This window comes from Myxine glutinosa, chromosome 1 (genome assembly GCF_964187855.1).
Source record: "Myxine glutinosa chromosome 1, kmMyxGlut1.1, whole genome shotgun sequence".
NCBI classification, from domain to species: Eukaryota; Metazoa; Chordata; class Myxini; order Myxiniformes; family Myxinidae; genus Myxine; species Myxine glutinosa.
In genome coordinates, this window is record NC_136261.1 from 167172966 (window position 1) to 167195860 (window position 22895).

Here is a 22895-nt window from a genome sequence, read left to right on the forward strand (position 1 = left end):
GTGTGTTGTTCTTGGTATTCATCCTCCAATCTAGCCAGGTAAGATGCTAACTATAATGTTACTCACACTCTTGACTTCAGTTTCTGCATGAAATCATAAACAGGCAGAATAACAGCTGAGCCAGCTAGCACCATGTTAGCTAACGTTAAAGCTAGCCTCATCTATGTACAGTATGTTCCTAATGTCGGTGTAACTTAAACTTTTGTTAATGCCAAACATGAGACATATCTGTTGACTTCTGTATATGAATTGAACCAGAAAGAGGCACGACAGCTGAGCTAGCTACAGTAACTTAGCACAATGTTTCATTGGCCTAGATAGCTAACGTTAGTGTGGAAGAATTTAGATGTTTTAGCTATTAGCACTTTTGATGCCACTAAACATGGTTTAGTCAGCTAAAAAGTACCCTAGTGTAGAACATGACTCAGAACCTCTGTTACCTCACTGAAAACTCAGAGCCTCCTTTCACAGGCACTTTTAACATCATTCGTGATTTCTTATTTGTCATTTAACAGTGATGGTAGACATCGACAGCAAGCATGCCCAAAAGAAAACGGAGTGTAGAACCTGCAGCCCAAAGCTCTCCTCCTACATGCATCCTTCATGTACCATCCATGTCTGATCATGGGGATTTCACGCCCCTCCGTAAAATTAAAGGATCTGCTTCAGAAAAACTGCAACTGCTTCAAAAGATCCGGGATAGACGTCTCAACCAACCGCATGACTCCCCATGTCGTATGCAATCAGTATGTGATCAGATCCCGGCAACTCTTCCTGATGACCTAGAAAGAGTAGGATATCACAGCAAGTGTTATAAGCACTTTGTCCGCCACTTTCATCGTCTGGGAGATGATACAGAACCAGGGCCATCAACCTCATCATGGCATCACTCTCCTCGTAAACCAGGAGGTTCTGCTGAACCCATCTTCCCGCCAGAGTGTATATTTTGTGAGAAAGTTGAGACCAAAGATGCTCATCGCAATACTGAGAGGCCTACAACCTTCCCATCCTTTAAAAACAAAGAAAATGCATGGGAGCAAATCGAAACACGGGCTGAGAAAATGGGTCTCTATCGACTCCATCGAAAGGTGAAAAACAAAGACCTCTTTGCATGTGAGGCCAAACACCATCCGTCATGTTTTAAAGCTTTCCGCACAGCATTCTACAACTATGAGCGTGCGATTCACAGAGCCGAAGCACCAAAGGAGCAGGCTTGCATGTCAGCCGCCCATGAAAAGGCATTCAACTCAGTACTGGAACACATTCAAACCCAGGTCATCCAGCAGAATAAAGTTCTACAGCTTTCTTCCTTGCGCTTGCTCTATGTCGAGGAACTGAAACTGAATGGATATGAGAACTCAAATTATCGGTCAGAGAAACTACTGAAACGCCTACAGAATGACCCAATCAAGGAGCATATCCACTTCACGAAGGTTGATCATGACAAATGTGATGTCATTTCTTTCTGGCTTGTGCACAGCTCAAACATAACAGTTTCCAATGCTCTCGCACGAGCATTCACACTCGGAAGCACAAACAAGAACCAAAATGTTGCCCTCCAACTTCGCCAGGGTATTCTACAGGCTTTCAGAGAGTGTAAAGACCAACCATGGCCACCAACAGCTGAAGACATGGAGCTCAATCCTGAAGACATCCTACCTCCAGACCTTGTCCGCTTTCTCAGCGTGCTAATGACTGGCAAGGAGGGCATCGAGACAGAAAAGGTGAAGCGTCTGGTCTTCTCCATTGGACAAGATCTGTGCCGTGCAGTGTCAGATGGAAAATGGAAGTTACCAAAGCACATTCTCCTCTGTGTGACTGTAAGGCACCTGTTCCGAAGCAAACAGCTCACCACAATACTACACAGGCTTGGACACTCTGAGAGCTACGATTTCGCCTTGGAGTTGGAAACTGCTCTCGCCAAGGTCCTGGATGAAGTCTCAACTTATCGTACACCACAAATTGTGACAGGAGAGGGCAACCTTGTATTCCACTGTGAGTGGGACAACTTGAATAAAACCACTACCAGTGTGCACGGCAGCAACATTGTAAACAGTGCTGGAGGAATCATGGTGCAGGAGGTCAAGCCCGGGTTCGAGAGCAGCAAGGACCGAATGCTACCTACCATCAATAGGTCACAACAGCGTAGCCTGAAGGTCGACACACCAAAAACTCTCCCACCCTTGCACTTTACTCGCGTTGGCCCGAAGTTCCCTGAAGGCTCATCATTCACACCGCCAGCAGAGAATGACACAGTCTATGCCACTACGATGCAAGAGTACTACATCTGGCTCTTCATCAGATACATCGGAAGCTGTGGCCTGCAGCCTGTGCCTGGGCTAGGGGGTTTCACCTCTGCAACTGGTTCTCCCCCACCCAGCAAATCAACAGTCGACTACTGCACGCCTATCCACCAACCGATCACAGACAACGCAGTTGTTCGTGAGCTACTGAAGCGTTCCGAGGCAGCAACTGCTGAGGTGGGTCAGAGATGGGTCCTGAATACATTTGATCTGGGTGTCTGCATGAAAGCCCTTCCCATCATCTGGCGCTGGCCAAATGAATTTGCTAGTCATGTAGTAACGATTGGACCCTTCCACACATCCATGAACTACATCGGGATGCTCACTGGACACAAGATGCGTGGTTCTGGATATGCAGAGATTCTCTTTGAGGCACAACTAGTAACAAGTGGATCTCTCAAAGGTGTTCTCAGTGGAAAGGCCTACGCAAAGTCCCTCTTTTGCCTCAAAACAGTGTGTGAGGCAATGGAGAGGCTGTTGATGGAGAGATTCACTGAGGAGGAGAACATCATGATCTCTGACCCTGCTGTGCTTCTCAGAATGACCCAGTCTTGCAACCGAGAGCACCTCGATGAAGCACCTGGGATGCCAACCCTGAGGTGGAGAGGCAGTTAGAAAAATTCACCTGTGTGATGTACGGCCAGAGTCGCGAGTCATCAGTGGACATTGTCCGTGCCAAGCTGCTACGAAAAATGGTGGGAGAGGACAAGACCCTCACATCCAAGTCCAAGGTTGATCTGGCTCGCCTTCCTCCATGCCAGTCTGCCCTGAAGCCGCACATCCAGCGTGTGAACCACCGCGTAGCATTGTACAAAAGAGCCGATCAACCTATCATCGAAAAGCCAAAACCTTATGAGGAGCAAGGATGGATAAGGACTGATGAAGGACTGTTGAAACCAATGTGGTCCAGTGGTCCCATCCTACCAACCTCACTGGTGGATCTTCTGAACACAGGAGAGCACGAAGAGGAGGAGGAAGAGGAAGGAGAAGAAGAGTTTGACTCTGACGATTTCGATGAAAATGATGATGACTGACTCAGTGTAGAATCACTAATGCTAATGATGTTTATCTAAAACAAGCAAGAGAAGAGTGGTCACATTGAGTGCTAGGACTATTTTGACAGTTGTAATATTTAGAAAAATAAAACTTTGTGTTAACGTCTGTGTAGACGGACCTTAATATGAGTCTATTATTTCGTAAAACTGTGATTATTTTGTAAATAAAGCACTAATTAGCATACTAGTATACCATAGACACATGTAATCATGTTATGAATAGTTCTATCATGATCTATGCCCTTCAAAACATGGGTCTAGACACCTTCATTTTTCAATTATCTGCAATATTGGCTGAGATATGTCAAAAATCGTTTTTTTGATAATGGCAGCAGTAATTTGCATAAACATGGTATGTGGGACATTTTTTCAGCTTGGGGCCATAGCTAGTCATTTTCTACACATGTTTTCCAATCTAGAAACACTGATTAGAAGTATATCTCCGGGGGGTGCAGGGGGACCTAGACTTCCTACTAGACTATTTGGAGTTGCCTGTATGAGCCTTTCAGCTGGTGTATCCGAGCGTGCACAGATGAAGCAATTGAGCACAGGTGGAGTAACGTCTTCATCCATACTGCTAGACTCCATGTCCTGCAAAGTAGAAAATGAGATATATTTAGAAATTATTTTTCCACAAAGGAGTGTCTGTGGTGAAATATAAATGTTAACAATCAACTCAGAATCATGAAAAACCCTTATTTGACCCCTCATAAGTTACTTAAGGGCCGATTAAAAAAAATAAAAATTCTCGAAAATAATTTTTCGGTACCCGAATTCAACAGCTTTTTTTCTGGGTTTCCCACGGGAGTTGACCTTCAACATTTTAACACATGTTATTACACACCTTTACAAACATATTGGTGAAGGAATTTTTTGGTAACAATTGAGTTAACAGATTTTCATATGTTTTCCTTACTACAGAGGAAGATCGGGCCGGGAGGGAGCAGCCGCCGACTCTCCACACTCTCGTTAGTCTGGCGGAGTTGCTTTGCGGCCGCGGGTCGAACTGCCTTTAGAAACTCAACCCCACCCAGCTGCGGTGGATTCAGTGGCGGTGGACTCCTCACTCATCTGCTGTGGGGGCTTCCTTGGTCAGCCGCTCCACTGGACTCTCCGCTCCTCCTCAACTAGACTGGACTTGACTGGGCTCCGGTGCACTCCCAACTCTCTCACGCATCTGCCGTCCCTCCAAAAGGCTTGCGCGCGCGGTTTTATTGCCCTGGGGCGATCAAGCCGCCGGCCTCCAGGACACGCCCATCGGTGAGCTCGCCTCGGCCTTGATTGGTCGCGAGGGCTCACCGATCCCGCCCCTAGAGGAGGCGTTGGCAAGGCCACGCCTTGTTCCTGGCGCTGGGCTGACTCCTCCCACCTTCTGCTCTGAGATGACCTCGTGCGTAATGGACGGCGAATGCAGTTGGCAATAGCTGACAAAAGGGGATTGCGTTTGGAAATGGAGGTTTTGGGGAATTTGAAAAGGGATTCTACCTTGTTTCAATTTGATGCAATGCAGTGTCAACTAATGGAAGACAGAACCTTAACCTAATACACAGAATAAGGAGATAACTACAAAAAAAGGAAATCTATGATTTGCTACGTGATTGTATATGGAATAACTAAGGGGCCGACCTTTGACCTTTATACACAAACTGGAGGGTGATATTTACAACAAGCTTCATTACACTTACAACGATAATAAAAAAACACAACACCATTCTCAAATCCACAACACTGCACCCTCCTCCTCTTAGGCACGTCCCGGGCCTATTAAACTTTTGCCTTTAGTGTGGCACGTAGGTGTAGTTCCCCCTACTTTTAACCTGACCCTGAGTGTGACAGTTTTAAAACACAAATAAATATGTGCCGCTGCTGCATTGCACCCTATCTAACAGATTTACGCCCACTGCTAACCGAATTGCGGAATTGTCTTCAAACTACAACATGAACGATGGGGGAGCATTATTCACAGTTGACGCTACTTGTATTTACAAAACTAACCTAGGACCTGTGATTGTTCTTTTGGGGGGGAGACAGCCTGCCCTGCATCGACGCACCATGAAGCACCAAAAACGCACCAAAGCACCATAAAGCACCAAAAGCACCAACCAGTGCACAGTCATCTCAGTTCACAATAAAAATGAACAAACCCCTGGTGGTGTTCTTGCTCTTCGGCTCCCTCTGCTGGCCAATGTTCTTCCTGATGTTGTCTTTCTTCTTACTGGCGGCCTATTTGGACATAATAAAATGAAATGCACAAAACGTGTCCGTTTTTATTTATGCCCCACAGGGACCGACTATGAGTGGTTCACCTGTATGGCATAGGTGCCATGTTACCAAGGTCTGCCAGCAAGATCTCGGGCCATCATGGCCGGTTCCAGCAGAGGGGCCATGCCCCAACCCGTGGGGTCCATAAGTGGTGCTCAGCCACAGACATGTGGTCCATTATTGGTGCATAGATGCAGGGAGCTGGTTGCGGGGGTTCGGGCACACAATGGCGGACTCCCGCATGCTCCCCTCGGTGCCCAGAGAGCACAGTCCTCGGGTGGGAGACAGGGGGGTAGAAGACAGGCGAGCGAGGGGTAAGGTCACAAGGGTACACATCAAACAAGGCAATGCAAGACGAGGTGCATACGGAGAGCGAAGTGAGAAAGCTCGTCCCTACCGTGCGTCACCCCCCCCTGTTACCTACGTTACCCTTGCCCTTACCCCATATGTACACAACAATCTACACATTTACAAATTCGTCACTACTGTCACGTCTCCCCCATATTTCCCATAATACCAAATTCGTCATCACAATCCCTCTAACCCAAATTTGCCATCCCCAATTCATCATCAATCCTCATAAGGAGGGAGAGATGGAACAACAAAGCACAATGTCACACCCACGTCATGATGCGTCTCACATTCCAAACATTTGCACAAAAAAAAAAAAAAACATGGCATGGTGTGGAGTTCTGTCACCTCAGGTGAGTGGATGTAGATGGTGCGAGGAGATTCTTAATCCTAACTACTTCCTAAATGACATTAACACACTTTACACTACCCGGGGCCTTTCCCTGCAAAACCATTGGCCATCTTACTCTATGCGGTTTTAAGAACCAAATTCCCATTGATCAAACTGTGGTGCTCATCAATTTGGGGTCTCACTCCCCCGATTCAACTCCCTGTGCCTTTGCACAATTTCAGGACTGGGTCGTGTGGCTCTCCCAGCAGGTCTACCCACCTGCACACCTCCACCACTGTAGTTGCCTCCGAGCTTACCTGCTCCTTACCCTAACCTATCTAACTGGGGAAGGCCCTCTGGCGCTCTCCCCACTCGGTGCCCTCTCTGGCACTGGGCTACCCGGGTCCGTCCTCCGGATCCTCGGGCCCCATCCACAACTCTAACGGCTCACAGAGCCCACCTGCGGCCTCACCTGGCCGACATGCTCACAGTGGTGGAGTGCCCATTTAACTACACACACTAACAGGCCACACGCCCAGCCATTTCCACGACACCAATGCACCCATCCAAACACCATTCTTCCACACGCACCACAGATGCCAATATCCAACCACAATTTACCTGTACCCTCTACCTAACACTTACACTACCCTCCCCGGGGTATTCGTGATGGGGTCCATCCTCCTTTCCCCCATCCACACCTTCGCACCATCCACTCCACTCCACAGTTTCCACCATACTCACTCCACGACCATCCATTCCACACAACCATTCTCCATACACCTGTATTTGCACACCTGTGCCATCACTCCTGGTGCCACCTGTACCCTCCTTCCTCCCTGGACCATTTGGTCAACACACCACACAACCACCATTACTCACTCATACACTGCTCCATACACCTGTTCACTTTTAAACACACGGCATCATCTGATCTACCTGGTGCCCTGCAAAAACTCGCGCTTCCCCGTCGCCCCTTACATGATTGCGCTCCCTCGTCATTATCATCCAAATACCCTCTCTCTGTCCCCACTGCCTATCCAATGTCGCGGCTTAACCTACAGTTACCTATGGGCATCTTCTCTAGATTCCTAGCATTTTATCCTAACCCTCCCGGGCTAGTTTTCACTGCCAAACCCCATAAAACTACTGCTCCTTTGCCCCCTTCTATGTGAGAGATGGCAAAGTTGCCATCCCACCACATCGGGCATATCTCACTACCAATTTTGCTCTCAAATTTCAGCCAATCACACATTTTGCTGTTCAAATTCACTACTGCTATCACCCTCACACGTCTACTCACTTGAGCCTCTCGGTGCGCCAATTCATTTCCAAAGCCCGGCTTTGCAAAGCCGAGCAATGAATGCGGGTTGTTCGTCTCCCGCGGTTGGATCCGTCCGGCACTTGGTTCAGGGAAGGTTTACTCGGGCCGAGATTCCACGCACCATCTCGGCACGGAGCCGTCCGATGGCCCGATCTCGCCCTGCCGGGACGTCTCAACCACAGGGGGTTGCCGTGACGACCCTTCCTACCGGGCCGCCCGTTCCGCCTAGCGGCGCACGGACGCGGCCGTTCAGCACGTGGCCCGGCATGGATCGCGTACGGCGGTTCTTTTGAAACCGCCGTGGTTACGATCCCCGCTGGTTCCCGCGGCATGCAAACCCCGGCACGAACCGAGGGCTCGCTTCGGCTACAAGTCGATCTAACCACGATCCCGTTTAGTGTCGATGCTCCACTTGCATGCTCACGCCCCGCATCCGTTCCTTGCTCACACATCCAGCTGTCTCCATGCTCTTCGTCATTGCACCTTCTCTTATACAACACCCAGGTGCACTCATAGACTTCATCACACACCTGACCACCGCACACCTTAGCACACACTCGTCGTTCGCACACCTCACCAACACACCTCTTCGCGCCCCCTCCTCGGTCACATCCTCTGTGACAACCACGGGTGTGCTCTCCTCTGCACACCCAATCACGTGCTCCACTACCAACTCAAGCGTGCATTCCCACACGCGCTCGACCATTCCAGGTGTGCATCCTTTCATTCCAGGTGTACATTCTCTCTCACCTGCCACAACCAACTCACGCTCCGTGTCACTCTCACTACTTTCACCACCACACTCGGTCGCGCATTCACCCTTACTCTCGACCGCTCACTCTGTAATCATGCAATCCTCTGTTACACACCTTTTTCGCGCATCCTCTTGCGCACACTCTCCCGTTACACCCTCCGTAACACTCACCACAGGTGTGCATTCTTCCGTTACATCCCCTGTAACACTCCCCATTACGCGCTTCCATGTGCCCCCCCGCACACGTGCTACAGCCAACTCACTCTCGACAGCACACTCACTCCTTGGCGCGCACTTTTTCCTCACACACCCCATCGTCGGACATCCTCGCACACCTCCTCCTTCACACTCTGTACCTGTCGTACACTTCACCAGCGGCCTCTCATGAACACCCGGGTCCAAACCAACCCCAAAGCCGACTGAATCTCCCCTCACACCATATACATTTCCGAGTATATCGCCACTCACCTTGGCACCTCGTCTCCGCTTCTCCTCCACCACCTGCAAACTCTTTAGTTGGTTAGTGCTCCACTGCTCCACAGACATCATCATGATTTGAACACAGACCTTGTATCAATTCCATCACTTCCTCCTTTATCTCCCTCTTAGTTTCCCTCCGTCTCTTCTTAATTTCACTCACCCCCTCTTCCACATCCTCTAACTTTTGCTTCACCTCTTTTATTTCCCGGTGCGTCTCCTCAATTTCGTCCTCTAAGGCCACCTTGACCATTTCTATGTGCGTCCTCACCTCCCGGTCCTTCGTCTCCACTGCCTCTGTCACCTCGTCCAACCTCTTTGTCAACCCCTCATGTACCACCCGACATTCCCTCTTTGTCGCTATGAGTTCGTTCTTTATCTCCTTCTGCGTCGCCTTTAACCCCACCATTACCGCAGTGTTATTCTCCACTTGCTCCACTAATTCCTTTTGTCCCACCGTCAGCTGTTCCACTCCCCTCGTTAGATCTTCTATGCCCCTCTGTAACCTAGCCGTACTAGTTCTCACCTCTTTCTCCATACGCTCCTCACCTCGCTTTACCTCCTCGCGTACCCCGAGACCTCCTCGCTCACACCTCGTCTTATCTCCTCCCCCATTTCTCCCATCTCTTTAGTAGATGCCGCCCTCATCTGTTCCATTTCATTCCTCTGAGCATCCAGTTTACCTTCCAACCCGATTTTCACCTCCTCTATCTGGTTCCCCATCTGTTTGATTTCCCGGGCGGATTGCTCCCCTATTTCCCGCAATTTGTCTTCCATCTTTTCTTCTAGCCCAGTCAACCCATTCTTCACCCCTTTTATCCCGTTGTCTAACCCCTCAAAGTTATTGTCTAACCCCTCAAATTTATTGTCTAACCCCTCAAATTTATTGTCTAACCCCTCAAATTTATTGTCTAACCCCTCAAATTTATTGTCTAACCCCTCCAATTTGCTGTCTATCTTCCCAATTTGGGCACTGGTACCCCTCGCTTCATCCCTCATTGCCCCCAATTGCTCACTATCAGCCCTCATTCTGTTTTCCATTCGTTCCAATTGTTCTCCCATCCCCATTTGCACGGCGGCCTGCAGCTGCGCAATGAGGGCTTGCACATCTATCCCTCCCACTTGTGCAGTGGGTGCGGCCGCCATAGCCATGTGCGAGGCACCATTTTGTGCCTCTCCAACCATGTGCGTGAGGGCGCCATCTTGTGCACCTGATACCCCCGCGACCACATCACCATTGCTCTCCTCCTCCATTTCCTCCCTGTGGTCCTGGGTTACCCCTAACCCCTCTAATTCCCCCACCGGTATCCAATCGCCTTGACCATCCATGGCACGATTTTAAATTTAAGATGTTAAATAAGATTGTGGGCCACTCGTAATTTGAGCGCGCTAAGCGCGCTTCAGGTCCGAATCTCACTCCTGGCACCAATTGTTACGGATCCCAATGTCGGCCTCTGTTCCCCTTACCGAGGGGGGATTAATCCCCTCGTCTTTGACTGACCGACGGGGTCCCTGACGCTGCACAGCTACCTCCGGAAAGGCAGGTGCGCAGCCCCGTTCGTACCGCAGACAGATGTTAATTGCCGAGCGGTTTTAGCAACCGCGGCACGAACTATTAACCGAAACTAACCCGATCCTTGAACGTTGGCCAAATCGTTCCTCAGGTGTTCAATGTGGAAACCTCAAAGATGAACGGATGTGAAGAAGAAGAAGGCAAAAGTAGGAAGAACAAATATAATTTATTACTACTATTTACACAATCAAAGAAACCAAGGAAGAAGGAAGAATAAGAAAATAATTACAGAAAGAGGGACGGACCAGAAGGACACAGTGCAATGCCAGCTTACCTATGGCAGTCTTACTTACAAACCCCGGACAGAACAAACAAAGACAGACTCACACGAATGGGCAATGAAGGCAGGCACAAGTGGCTGGAAAGGAGGGAAGGTTCAGCTCGGACCAGAGGACGATCGGGCCGGGAGGGAGCAGCCGCCGACTCTCCACACTCGTTCGTCCGGCGGCATTGCTTCGCGGCCGCGGGTCGAACTGCCGTTAGAAACTCAACCCCACCCAGCTGCGGTGGATTCAGCGGCGGTGGACTCCTCACTCATCTGCTGTGGGGGCTTCCTTGGTCAGCCGCTCCACTGGACTCTCCGCTCCTCCTCAACTGGACTGGACTCTACTGGGCTCCGGTGCACTGCCAACTCTCTCGCGCATCTGCCGTCCCTCCAAAAGGCTTGCGCGTGCGCTTTTATTGCCCTGGGGCGATCAAGCCGCCAGCCTCCAGGACACGCCCATCGGTGAGCTCGCCTCGGCCTTGATTGGTCGCGAGGGCTCACTGATCCCACCCCTAGAGGAGGCGTTGGCAAGGCCACGCCTTGTTCCTGGCGCTGGGCTGACTCCTCCCACCTTCTGCTCCGAGATGACCTCGTGCGTAATGGACGGTGAATGCAGTTGGCAATAGCTGACAAAAGGGGATTGCGTTTGGAAATGGAGGTTTTGGGGAATTTGAAAAGGGATTCTACCTTGTTCCATTTGATGCAATGCAGTGTCAACTAATGGAAGACAGAACCTTTACCTAATACGCAGAATAAGGAGATAACTACAAAAAAAGGAAATCTATGATTTGCTACGTGATTGTATATGGAATAACTAAGGGGACGACCTTTGACCTTTATACACAAACTGGAGGGTGATATTTACAACAAGCTTCATTACACTTACAACGATAATAAAAAAAAACACAACACCATTCTCAAATGCACAACAATATAATATAATGTATATATATAAGCCTTTATTTCGTCTATCAATATAAAATTGTATGTATGAAGTGATATCTTTTTACAATACAAATTACACTCCTTTATCACTTTTCATAATCTGTAGACAAGCATCTCGTCATGCAGCACCGTTCCGGGGCTTGCCCCCCACGTTATGCATAATATGTCATAAAAGCGCGCGAAAGCGTCTCCCTTCCTCGGATTAGATTCGATGAAAAGCGCACAAAGCGTGATTGTCAATCCTTTCCCGGAATTGACTATTTGAAAGGATGGATCACTGGATTGTTCCTTGATCCAAAGGGCGAGAGCTCCACGGACTCACGCTTGGGATTTGCCCGGACACGTTACCCCACCAGTCGTGGATGAAAGCACCTAATTCAATTTGGTGTTCATTGACTCGCGGCACACGAAGCATTTTGACAAAGCAAACACAAACAAAAGACTAACCCCAGTATGTGCTTTGAAATCTTATCTTCAATCACAACGCGATGATTAAATGTTGTTTTCCAAGTGTTTGATTTAATTAAGGCATTCACACGTAACCACGTGAATGCCCCCCCCCCCCCCTAAAAATAATTAGTGTAAGGTCAAAATTAAATTATCAAAATGAATAGTCCTTAACTTATGTTTCTTGGCTCATTTTGAATGCTCACAATAAACTCTGTGCCCTTGAACCTCGAGGACGCATGTAACGCAATTGCTAGGCAAACGTGGCTTTGCAATTTACATGTAAATTTATAACCAAGAAACCTTTCCTCTGCCACTGTTTGGAATCGCTTTCGCCTCGACTCCTGCTCAGTGCACCCGAGATAACCAGCTTTTCGTTTCTCGCAGACAGATTTAATTGTCACCGGTTCAACCTATTGGAAGGTTATTGTGGGGTCTTTGGCGCCCCCTATTGGTACTCTAATTGTAATACAAAAAGCTGTCGATCCAGGTGATGATCACTTTTCGACATGACCATAAGAGTGGTGTGTGTGTGTGTGTGTGTGTGTGTGTGTGTGTGTGTGTGTGTGTGTGTGTGTGTGTGTGTGTGTTTCAACCTTTCCTGGTTTGCCTACAGTGCAAAGAGTGTGTAATATCTACAAATTGACCTGCCAAAAACTTCTTTTAATTTTCTGCTACTTGACAAACACTTGAGCTTCTCTCGCCTCGAAATCATACAATATTACAAGTCCGGTATGCATACATATTGTAAGCAATAACAAACCGTGCTTCGTACATAGGTACATAATAAATAGAGGCTTTATGATTATCGGCAAGCATAATCGACTTGCTGCTAGATATCAATTTAGGGTTTTTACTTGCAAAATCGAAGATTTTTCAAGTATATTGGTTGGTTGCGTTTGTGGTTCTGTCTGTCTGTTTGTTTGTTTGTCACCGGCCTACAGGTCACAATTCTAAACCGATCTTCACGGTACTTCACCAAATGGTAGGGTTGGTCAAAAGCAAGAAGCCTATTGTTTTTGGGGTCAAAAGGTCAAAAGGTCAACATAGGCCAAAGGTCACCAACTTTGCCAAATTTCTAAAATCCTCAATTTTCATCCGATTGACTTGAAATTTGAAGATGACTTGCACATCTGGTCACTGAATTCAACCACCAAGTATATTTGAGGTCAACATAGGCCAAAAGGTCAACATAGGCCAAATTTCTAAAATCCTCAATTTCCATCCGATTGACTTGAAATCTGAAGAGGACCTGCATATCTGGTCACTGAATTCAACCACCTAGTATATTTGAGGTCAACATAGGCCAAAAGGTCAACATAGGCCAAATTTCTAAAATCCTCAATTTTCATCCAATTGACTTGAAATTTGAAGAGAACTTGCATATCTGGTCACTGAATTCAACCACCAAGTATTTTTGAGGTCAACATAGGCCAAAAGGTCAACATAGGCCGAATTTCTAAAATCACAATTTTCATTTGATTGACTTGAAATTCTAAGAGGATTCTAAGAGGAGGATAGGCTGAATTCTACCATCCACTATTTTTGAGGTCAACATAGGCCAAAAGGTCAACAAAGGACGAGTTTTTTAAATGTTCAATTTTCATCCGATTGACTTAAAAATTGAACAGCATTTGCACATTGAGTCACTAAATAGGGAAACTAACTATTTTCGAGGTCAAAAGGTCAAAGGTCACCTCAAGGTCAACCTTACAAAATCATCATTTTTCATCTGAAAAATTGTCACTTTTCTTCCTGTTGACCCGAGCTTTGATCAAGATTGTCAATTTTAATCTTGATGAAATGGACAATTTACTGTATCAATGGAATTTTTTTTGGGGGGGGTTGGGGGGGCGGATTTTGCAAGTATCGTGCTCCGCATGACGTCTTCTTGGTGATTTATTTATTTTACGGACGTGTGTAGGTTTTTATGTAAATTTTCATTGTCATGTTTATTTCACAGTTTACAGTTATAGAAAGTACAATTTTCAAATGCTAGATATCGATTGAGGTTGTTTATTTATTTTTTACGGACGCGTTTATGGTTTTTTAATGTAAATTTTCATTTACGCACACTTTTTCTTGTTTTCATTTACGGACATTATTGTCATGTTTATTTCACAGTTTACAGTTACACAAAGTACTATTTTCAAAAGGTAGTAGATATTGATGAGGTTTTTGTTTTTATGCCTCCACCCCCAGATGTGGCTTGAGGCATTATGTTTTCAGGTTGCCGTCCGTCCATCCATACGTCCGTCCGTCCGCCCGTACGGGCTAAACCTCTTTTTCTCGGCAACCATTGTGGTTATCGTGAAGAAGAAGAAGAGGAATTGAAGGTGTCGGCTGCTCGGGGATTGAGGCTATTTAAGATCTGGCCGTGCTAATGCTCGGGCGAGACTTGGCCTGCTGTGAGCTGAAGTCAAACAATAATTCATGCTGGTAAGATTGAGAGAGTGTACTCTGTGAGATGGCTTGATTGTATTACCTCGCTTAATATTCACAATCTATTAGCTTTAATATACTCTTGTTGTATTTGCATGTGTTTCTTAGATCCTGCTTGATTCAAGTTTAATAAAGCCTGATATTGACCTAAGGCTTCTCCATCATTCATTACAATTTATTAAACTTGAATTCTGATCACCATGGACAAGATGCTGAAACTGAAAGAATCGGACGTGGATCTGAACACTACTAATGCCGTCGAGGAGTGGGCTAGCTGAAGTTATGGATGCAGATAAGCTCGACGTACTTATTAGTCATGTGTCCACATCCATCTATTGGTATTTCGCCCATTGCGCGACCTACACCGACGCTTGCGAGGCTCTCGAGACTTTGCACATTAAGCCTCATGGAACGATCTATGCTCGACATCTACTAGCTACCCACCGTCAGGAGCCGGGGGATACTCCGGAGCAATTCATGCAAGCTATGAGACACCTGAGTAGAGATTGCAACTTTCAGATTGGTACGTTGCAGGAACTTCAAGATGATTTCATGTGTGATGCTTTTATAACTGGTCTGCAATCGCCTCATATACGACAACGGCTATTGGAGAATGACTTGGTGAATCTTCATGACGCGTATGAACAAGCTCGTACCTTGCAACTCGTTCAGACGCGTTCAGACTCTTACGGGCGATCTTATCTACCTGTGAATGCTTCGATATCAGAGGGATGATGAGGGGAGATGCAGACACTCACTCAATCTCAGGATACTCCGATCAACATCTCCGCTACACGACCCCCACTCCAGGAATCGGAAGAATGGTCGATTGTGAGCCAGCATCGGCGGAGGAGTCAATGCCCAAGTTAATGACGACCATATCAACTACTACCAAATGTTATTTCTGTGGATATCGGAGACATCCGTGTATCCAATGTCCGGCTCGCAATGCCATCTGTAATAACTGTGGGAAGAAAGGACATTATACCAAGGTGTGCCGAGCTGTCAAAACGGTCGGACGCACTTCCGCTGGTATACAGTTGGAAGCCCCTGCACTCTCTGCTATTTCGCCCTACAGTCTAGCAAAAGCTGTGGTCAAGATTACGGTGAATGGTGAGGTCGCCGACGCACTGATTGACATGGGGAATTCGGACAGCTACGTGAGTGCTGCATTGGTGAAGCGCCATGCCTGGCCGATCCTCCCCATGGGGAAAACAGTGTATATGGCATCATCATCCTTACATCAAGAGATAAGGGGATATTGTGTTGTGGAACTAGGAACTAATGAGACCAAGTACAAGAACGTGAAACTGATGGTACTGAAAGACTTATGTGCTGATCTACTCTTGGGTCATGATTTTTTGTGAAGGCATGCTGATTTAAACATGAATTTTGGGGGTACTAACCCTACCTTCTCAGTCTGTAGTTTGGCAGAGGTAGTCATTGATCTGCCATCGCTGTTTGCCAATTTAACTGCAGATTGTAAACCTATCGCTGTGAAGTCAAGATGACTTGCTCGGGAGGATATGAAGTTTGTTGCTATGGAGACCAGGAAACTTCTCAATGAAGGTATTATCGTGCCGAGCGAATCGCCGTGACGGCCTCAGGTATTGGTGACAACCAGCGCTAATCACCAGAAATGGATGGTGTTAGACTATTCCCAAACTATAAATCGTTTTACGCAACTAGATGCGTACCCCTTGCCACGTATGGATGAAATGGCAGGAGAGGTGGCTAAATATCAAGTATTTCGTACATTGGATTTGCGTAGTGCCTACCATCAAATCCCGATCAAAGAGTCTGATAAGCTGTACGAGGCATTTGAGTCTGGTCAGTGACTCTATCAGTTTTGTCGTATACCCTTTGGGGTAACAAACGGAGTCTCGTGTTTCCAATGAGCAATGGACGAGATAATCTCTCGAAAGAATCTCAAAGATACTTTTGTTTATGTGGATAATCTCACTGTATGTGGACGAATACAGAACAAGCATGACAACAACTTGAAACGTTTTATGGATGTAGCTCGCAAGTATAAACTGACCCCACTGGTCAACAAAATTTTAAAAGATTTATAGTTCTAGTATATTTTGAGGTGATTCTAACCATCATGAACCTATAGATTTCGATTATGATATCCAATTTTCACTAGCACATCCAGTTTTTGAGAACCAGTATACCATAGGAATATCAGCCACAGCTGAAATTCGTCTTGTACTCACTATTCAGGACTTTGTAACAAGACTATCTGAGCTGGAAAGCATTGCTTGGGATAGGTTTGTGGCTCTTGCTAACAATTACCTTGGAAATTTTCGAGCACCAAATTATGAAGAGCTTGTGGACAAGATGTTGAAGAGTTACCAGGTGCTCGGTGCTCGAATGTCACTCAAGATACATTTCTTCCATTCTCATCTGGACTTCTTTCCACAAAATCTTGGTGAGGAGATCTTGGTGAGGTGAGGAAAATCTTGGTTTTGGAGATTCGGTGATGAACATGGAGAAAGGTTTCACCAGGAAATTGCCATCATAGAGACTCGATATCAAGGCCGATTCAATCCTAACATGATGGGCGACTACTGTTGGACTTTACAGCGTGAAAGTGATTGCTCCTACAAACGCAAAAGTAAAGTTCAGAAACACTTTTAATGTGATGTAAATAAAAACTTAAAGTCATATTATTTTTGGAGATTCACATTTTTTTATGTGATGTAAATAAAAACTTTAAGTTTATATTATTTTTTGTGACAATAAATAGACATTGAGACTAATCAAGAAATTCACATGCTCTAAAGATTTTTTCCACACTTATGATGTACTACGTCAAGGTTACGTGACAGCGAAATTGTAAGGTCAGATTCGGATTCGTGGGCACCAAATTAGTTAGAAACAGTTGAAAATAAGTCAGAACCAATTTGGCTGTTGACCAATGCTCTCAATGATGACAAATGCATGTTCTCAGCTAAAACTATCAATCTTTTGGGATATACCATTTCAGAAGGTTCGATTCGTCCTGACATGTCCCGTTTGCAACCTATATTGGAAATGCCACCTCCTCGTGACTTAGCCGTGCTGTGACGAACTCTGGGGCTGTTCGCACATTATTCCAAATGGAGCCCGAAGTATTCCGAGAAAATTCGTCCTCTGGTTGAAAGCAAAATTTTTCCACTGTCTTCAGCTGCCAAACTGACTTTTCACAAATTGATTAATGATATTGTTTAAGCGGTAGGGATGTCAATTGACGACAGTGTTCCCTTCGTTGTTGAGACTGACGCCTCCGAGTATGCAATTGCGGCTACCTTGAATCAGTCAGGCTGACCAGTGGCCTTCTTCTCCAGAACGTTATCACACAGTGAGAGGCACCACTCGTCTGTTGAGAAGGAAGCTTACGCCATAGTGGAGGCTCATTGAGACGTTTGAGACCAAATGTCTGATTGAGACGAAACTTTCAGGGTAGGAGTGCCACCCATGCAGAATGTTTTATGATAATTGTGATGTCATAGGGCACGTGGTATGGCAGACATCTTGGATTAAACGCAAATAATTTAAAAAAATTATCGGAAACCGCTGAATGGAAAAATTTGAAACTTGGCACATTGTCAAGTACTCCCAATGGGGGAACAAAAGCATGATAATGATGACATTATAGGTAAAGTGGTATACCAGCCAAAAATGTTTTAATCAAATTCCTTATCCTAAAAATCTGAAATTGCATGCACATGACCGATTTGTATTGAAATATTAAATGTATAACATCATAGGTCACATGGTTTGGCAGCCATATTGGATTTAACCTAAAACCTTTAAAAAAACATCTTCTCCCAAACCACTAAATAGATTGACTCAAAACTTTACATGTGTCATTGATTAGGCATGGAGATTAAAAGATGATCACAAAAATATTATTGGTCACATGGTGTGGCAGCCATATTGGATTGAAGGAAAATATTAAATAATTATATCTCTGAAACCGCTTACCCCATTGATGCTAAATTTTACAAATATCATCTCATAGCACTGTTGCATATAGTTTGAAAATTATGATGTCGTAGGTCATGTGGTTTGGCAGCCATCTTGGATAGAAAAACGAACCTTATCCGATTAACACAAAACTTCACAAACGTGATCCCCTCCCATACATATGCAGAGTGTACATTTTTAAAGGTCATATGTCATGTGGTATGGTAGCTGTATTAGCTTGAAAGCCGATATTTAAAAATTTTGCTTCTCTGAAACTGCTCCACCGATCGATGTGAAACCTGTCATGGCTGGTGAAAATGTGATTCTTGAAAATAGCTGAAGGGATTTAAATCAAACTTGTTTCTTTTTAGGACAGTGAACGAGGGCATCTACCTGTTGTGGGACTATGTGGAGGCATATTGGCGACAGTCGCATTGTTCTAGTTTTTCAATTGCTTTTCTTTTTTTTCAATTGAGGATTGAGGTTGAAGTGACAGTCAAAACAAATCTCGTGAGATATGTGGAAAATCGAGGAAATTCCGTGGGATTGCCTTTTTTTGTAAACACAGTCGAGGCTCTTCGAAGAGCGAGTACCAGTACACCGATTGGACCAGAAAACCACAGGACAAAAGGAACAGCAGAAAGAGAGGGAAAACACCAACAGTAGAGCCGAAGGCCAAGCCAGAGGGAGATTGACAAACAATGGCGTGAGGAGAAATGAGGGGTAGGAGAGGATACATGGGGTGGACAATAAACTCTCAAGAGAGAAAACTGGAAGTTTGAAAGGAGGAGGAATTGGAGTGGGGTACGGGGGGTGGGGGGAGGGTTAATGAGGGAAGAAACGACCAAGGTTTTGGATTGTGGATGATCTGAGATCATCGTGAACAGCTGTTTGAAGACCTGGAGGGAAGAATGAGATTGAAGAGGATGTGGAAGTTGCTTCCACAGGCAGGAGAAAAAGGAAACAAATGAGTGAAGGTGAGCAATGGTCCTGGATTTAGGTAGTTTCACCAGAAGGGGTTGGATGGTGGATCTGTGAGTGCCCTGTACAAACCTGGGGGAGACAAACAACCTATGGAAAGAGCAGAGGGTGCAAGACCAGAGAGGAGACGGTAGAGGCGAGGGAGACCTCCGAACTGTCTGTGATGGCGAAGTGATCGGTCCATAGACTCAGCTTCATTGTGGGAGATTCCAATAAACCTAAAGGTCTTGGTTTCCACCGCGTCAAGCTAAGCAATATGTGTTCATGGGAGCGAGCCCAGAGGGGAAGTAGTACTCCATCAAGCTGCAGATGAAGGCCTTGTTGATGAATAGGAGTTCAGGTGTGCCAAGGAAGGACTTTGTACAATTGAGGATGCCCAGACGGGACTGGCTTTGGAGGCCAACTTTGAAATGTGGTTTGCATGTCCAAGGTAGATCATGTCTGGAAGTGAGACCCCAGAGTTTGAATGACTGAACTTCCTCAATAGGATTGTTAAGAAAGTGGATGGGAGGGTTTGCCATATTGTTTTTTTTAGAGAGAGAGTGTGATAGTGTGAAATTTGTCAGGATTGAAAAACATCGTCCAAGTGTTTGACCAGTTTTTGATTTTTTTCAAAGAAGAGGGATGTCACAGCAGAAAGTGGAGTTATTAGCATTTTGATAAAGGGGATTTTTCAGAGAGATCATTGATGAAGATCAGGAATAGGACTGGGCCCAGAACACTGCCTTGGGGGAACTCCAGCCTTGATGGGGAAAGGAGATGAAAGGATCCATTGAGTGGCACACGTTGGCTACAGGAGTAGAGGAAGTTAGTAAGCCATGTATGTGTGGAGTTGGCCTTGGATGCCATAGACAGAGAGTTTGGAGAGCAAGGTGGGATGCCAGACTGTATAAAAAGCACGAGACATGTCCAGAGAGACGGCCCTCATCTCATGACTGACATTGAGGACCTCCTCCATCAATTGCTGGGTGAGTAGAAGCAGCATGTCCAAGTTGGAGGTACCCGGTCTGAAACTAAGTTGATGATCTGAGATCTGTTGGAGAAAAGGAAGGATTTAATATCAACTGTGACTATGGATTCCATGACCTTGCTGATGTTTGGAAGCAAGCTAATTGGTCTGTAGTTAAGGGGGTGAGTTTTTGCACCATTTTATGTAATGCGGTGAAGTAGTCCGATTTCAAATCAGATGGAAGATGACCCAGCGTAACTGATAGGGTGTAAAGGGCAGAGAGAGAATATGCAAGAGCAGCAGAGCGGGTTTGGAGGCCACTTTTTTTTTCTTTTTTTTTGGATACAAGATCGAGGCTCGTGAAAGAGCTAACATTAATCACACAAAAGTCAAACCGACACATAAAACACAAAAAATAATGGGAGCGTTAGACAAGATGGGAGAGAGGGGGAAGGACACAAACACAACATTTGAGAGCAGGGACATCGGGAGAAATGTGGGAGGGGGAGGGCTTGGGGGGAGGTGGGATAGGTATAAAACATATGAACACTGTAAGGACTTCCAGGAAAGAAGTTGGAATTTCAAAAGAAAAAAAAAAAAGAAAAAACTGTATCTGGGGTGAATGAGCGGGGGTAGAAAAGATCAAGGTTTTGGATGGGGGAAGATAAGAGATGGTGGTGAATAGCTGTTTTAAAGACCTGGAGGGAGGGGTGGGATTCAAGGGAGTGGGGGAGTTTGTTCCAGAGGCGGGAGAAAAGGGGAATGAAAGAGTGAAGGTGAGCAGAGAGCCTAGATTTTGGCAGTTTAACCATAAGAGGGTTGCAGGCAGATCTTGCGCGACCTGAAGGAATATTGGGGGACAGAGCACAGAGAGAGCTGGGGGAGCAAGGCCGGAGAGGAGTCGTTAGAAGACAGAAAGACCACCAACCTGCCTGCAGTGAGTGAGTGAAAGGCCCTCGGTATTAGCTTCATCGCAGGAGATTCCAATGATTCTGAAAGTTTTGGTTTCAACAGCTTGAAGCCGAGCTAGGTGTGAGGCAGGAGCACCAGCCCAGAGGTGGGAACAGTATTCCATTGAGCTGCAGATGAAAGCCTTGTATGTGGTGAGGAGCTCAGGTGTGCCAAGGAAGGACTTCGCACAACGGAGGATGCCCAGTCGGTGACTGGCTTTGGAGGCCAGCTTGGAAATGTGGTTTTCCCAAGAAAGATCATGGCAGATAATGAGACCCAAAAGCTTGAGCGGCAGAACCTCTTAGAGAGGATTGTTGAGAAAGTAGATGGGAGGGTTTTCCAGTTGGTCCTTTCGGAGAGACATTGTAAGAGTTTGAGATTTGTCAGGATTGAAAGACATGTTCCACTTGTTTGACCAGTCTGTGATTTTGTCCAGGTCTGCAGAGAGTGAGGAGGCTGCAATCTGCCGATCTGAGGGATGAGGAATGGAGCGGCAGATTGTGGAGTCATCAGAAAAGAGATAGAGAGGATTTTCCAGAGAGTCGGAGAGATCATTGATGAAGACCAGAAATAGCACAGGGCCCAGAACACTACCTTGGGGAACTCCAGCCAGAACAGGAAGGGGAGATGAGAGATATCCATTCAGGGCCACACGTTGCCTACGACCAGAGAGGAAGTCCACAAGCCATGAGTGGAGATTTCCATGGATACCATAGGAGGAGAGTTTGGTGAGCAGAGCTGGGTGCCAGACTGTATCGAAGGCACATGATATGTCAAGTGAGACAGCTCTGATTTCCTGTTTGGCATTGAGGACCTCCATCCATTGTTGAGACAGCAGAAGCAACATGTCCAGAGTAGAATGACCTGGTCTGAATCCAAAATGATGATCCGAGATCAAGCCATTGGAGAAGAGGAAGGATTTGATATCCGAAGCAATAATGGATTCCATGACTTTGCTGATAATTGGAAGCAGGCTGATTGGTCTGTAGTTGCAAGGATCTGTTTTTGAACATTTTTTGTGTAAAGCGGTAATGTTTGCTGACTTCCAAGATGCTGGCAGATGGCCTTGAGCAAAAGCCGGGGTGAAAAGAACAGAGAGAGGGTGAGATAGAGCGGCAGAGCAGGATTTTAGGACCCGTGGACTGATGCCGTCTGGTCCAGTTGCAGAATCAGAGTCGAGGTTTGACAAAAACTTTTCCACCTTGTCAGGAGAGAAGGACACAGAGTCCAGGAGCAGTTGGGTTCGACTGGGAAAGGTGGGAACAGTGAGATATGGGTTTGGGACACAAGATTTTGAGGCAAACACAGAGTTGAGGCATTCGGCTTTGTCACGTGCGTGTCAACTGTGTAGCCATTTGAGGTAATGGAGGGGATGGAGGGGGAACAAACACCAGAAACTGATTTGACCAGACGCCACCAGGATTTGGAGGAAGGAGACAGGTTTGAGAGTTCAATCTTGAGTGTGGAGAGATAGTGCTTCCTGGCACTCCTGAGGGTTCACACTTGTTTCGAGCTTGGTGGAAGGAACTGA

The 22895-nt window shown here is 46.2% G+C and overlaps 1 protein-coding gene and 1 long non-coding RNA gene across 2 annotated transcripts in view; both read left to right on the forward strand.

The window, feature by feature from the left end:
- The first annotated feature begins 422 nt into the window (after positions 1–422).
- LOC144892562 (uncharacterized) overlaps positions 423–22895 on the forward strand; it is a 181491-nt gene continuing 159018 nt past the window's right edge. Inside the window, exon 1 of the mRNA XM_078779601.1 lies at positions 423–2480. Within this exon, the coding sequence (XP_078635727.1) occupies positions 540–2480 (1941 nt within the window). The 5' untranslated portion in view covers positions 423–539. The remainder of the gene's footprint in view (positions 2481–22895) is intronic.
- LOC137419289 (uncharacterized) overlaps positions 14437–22895 on the forward strand; it is a 36427-nt gene continuing 27968 nt past the window's right edge. The window contains exon 1 of the long non-coding RNA XR_010982817.2: positions 14437–14526. This is a non-coding gene — a long non-coding RNA (uncharacterized LOC137419289). The remainder of the gene's footprint in view (positions 14527–22895) is intronic.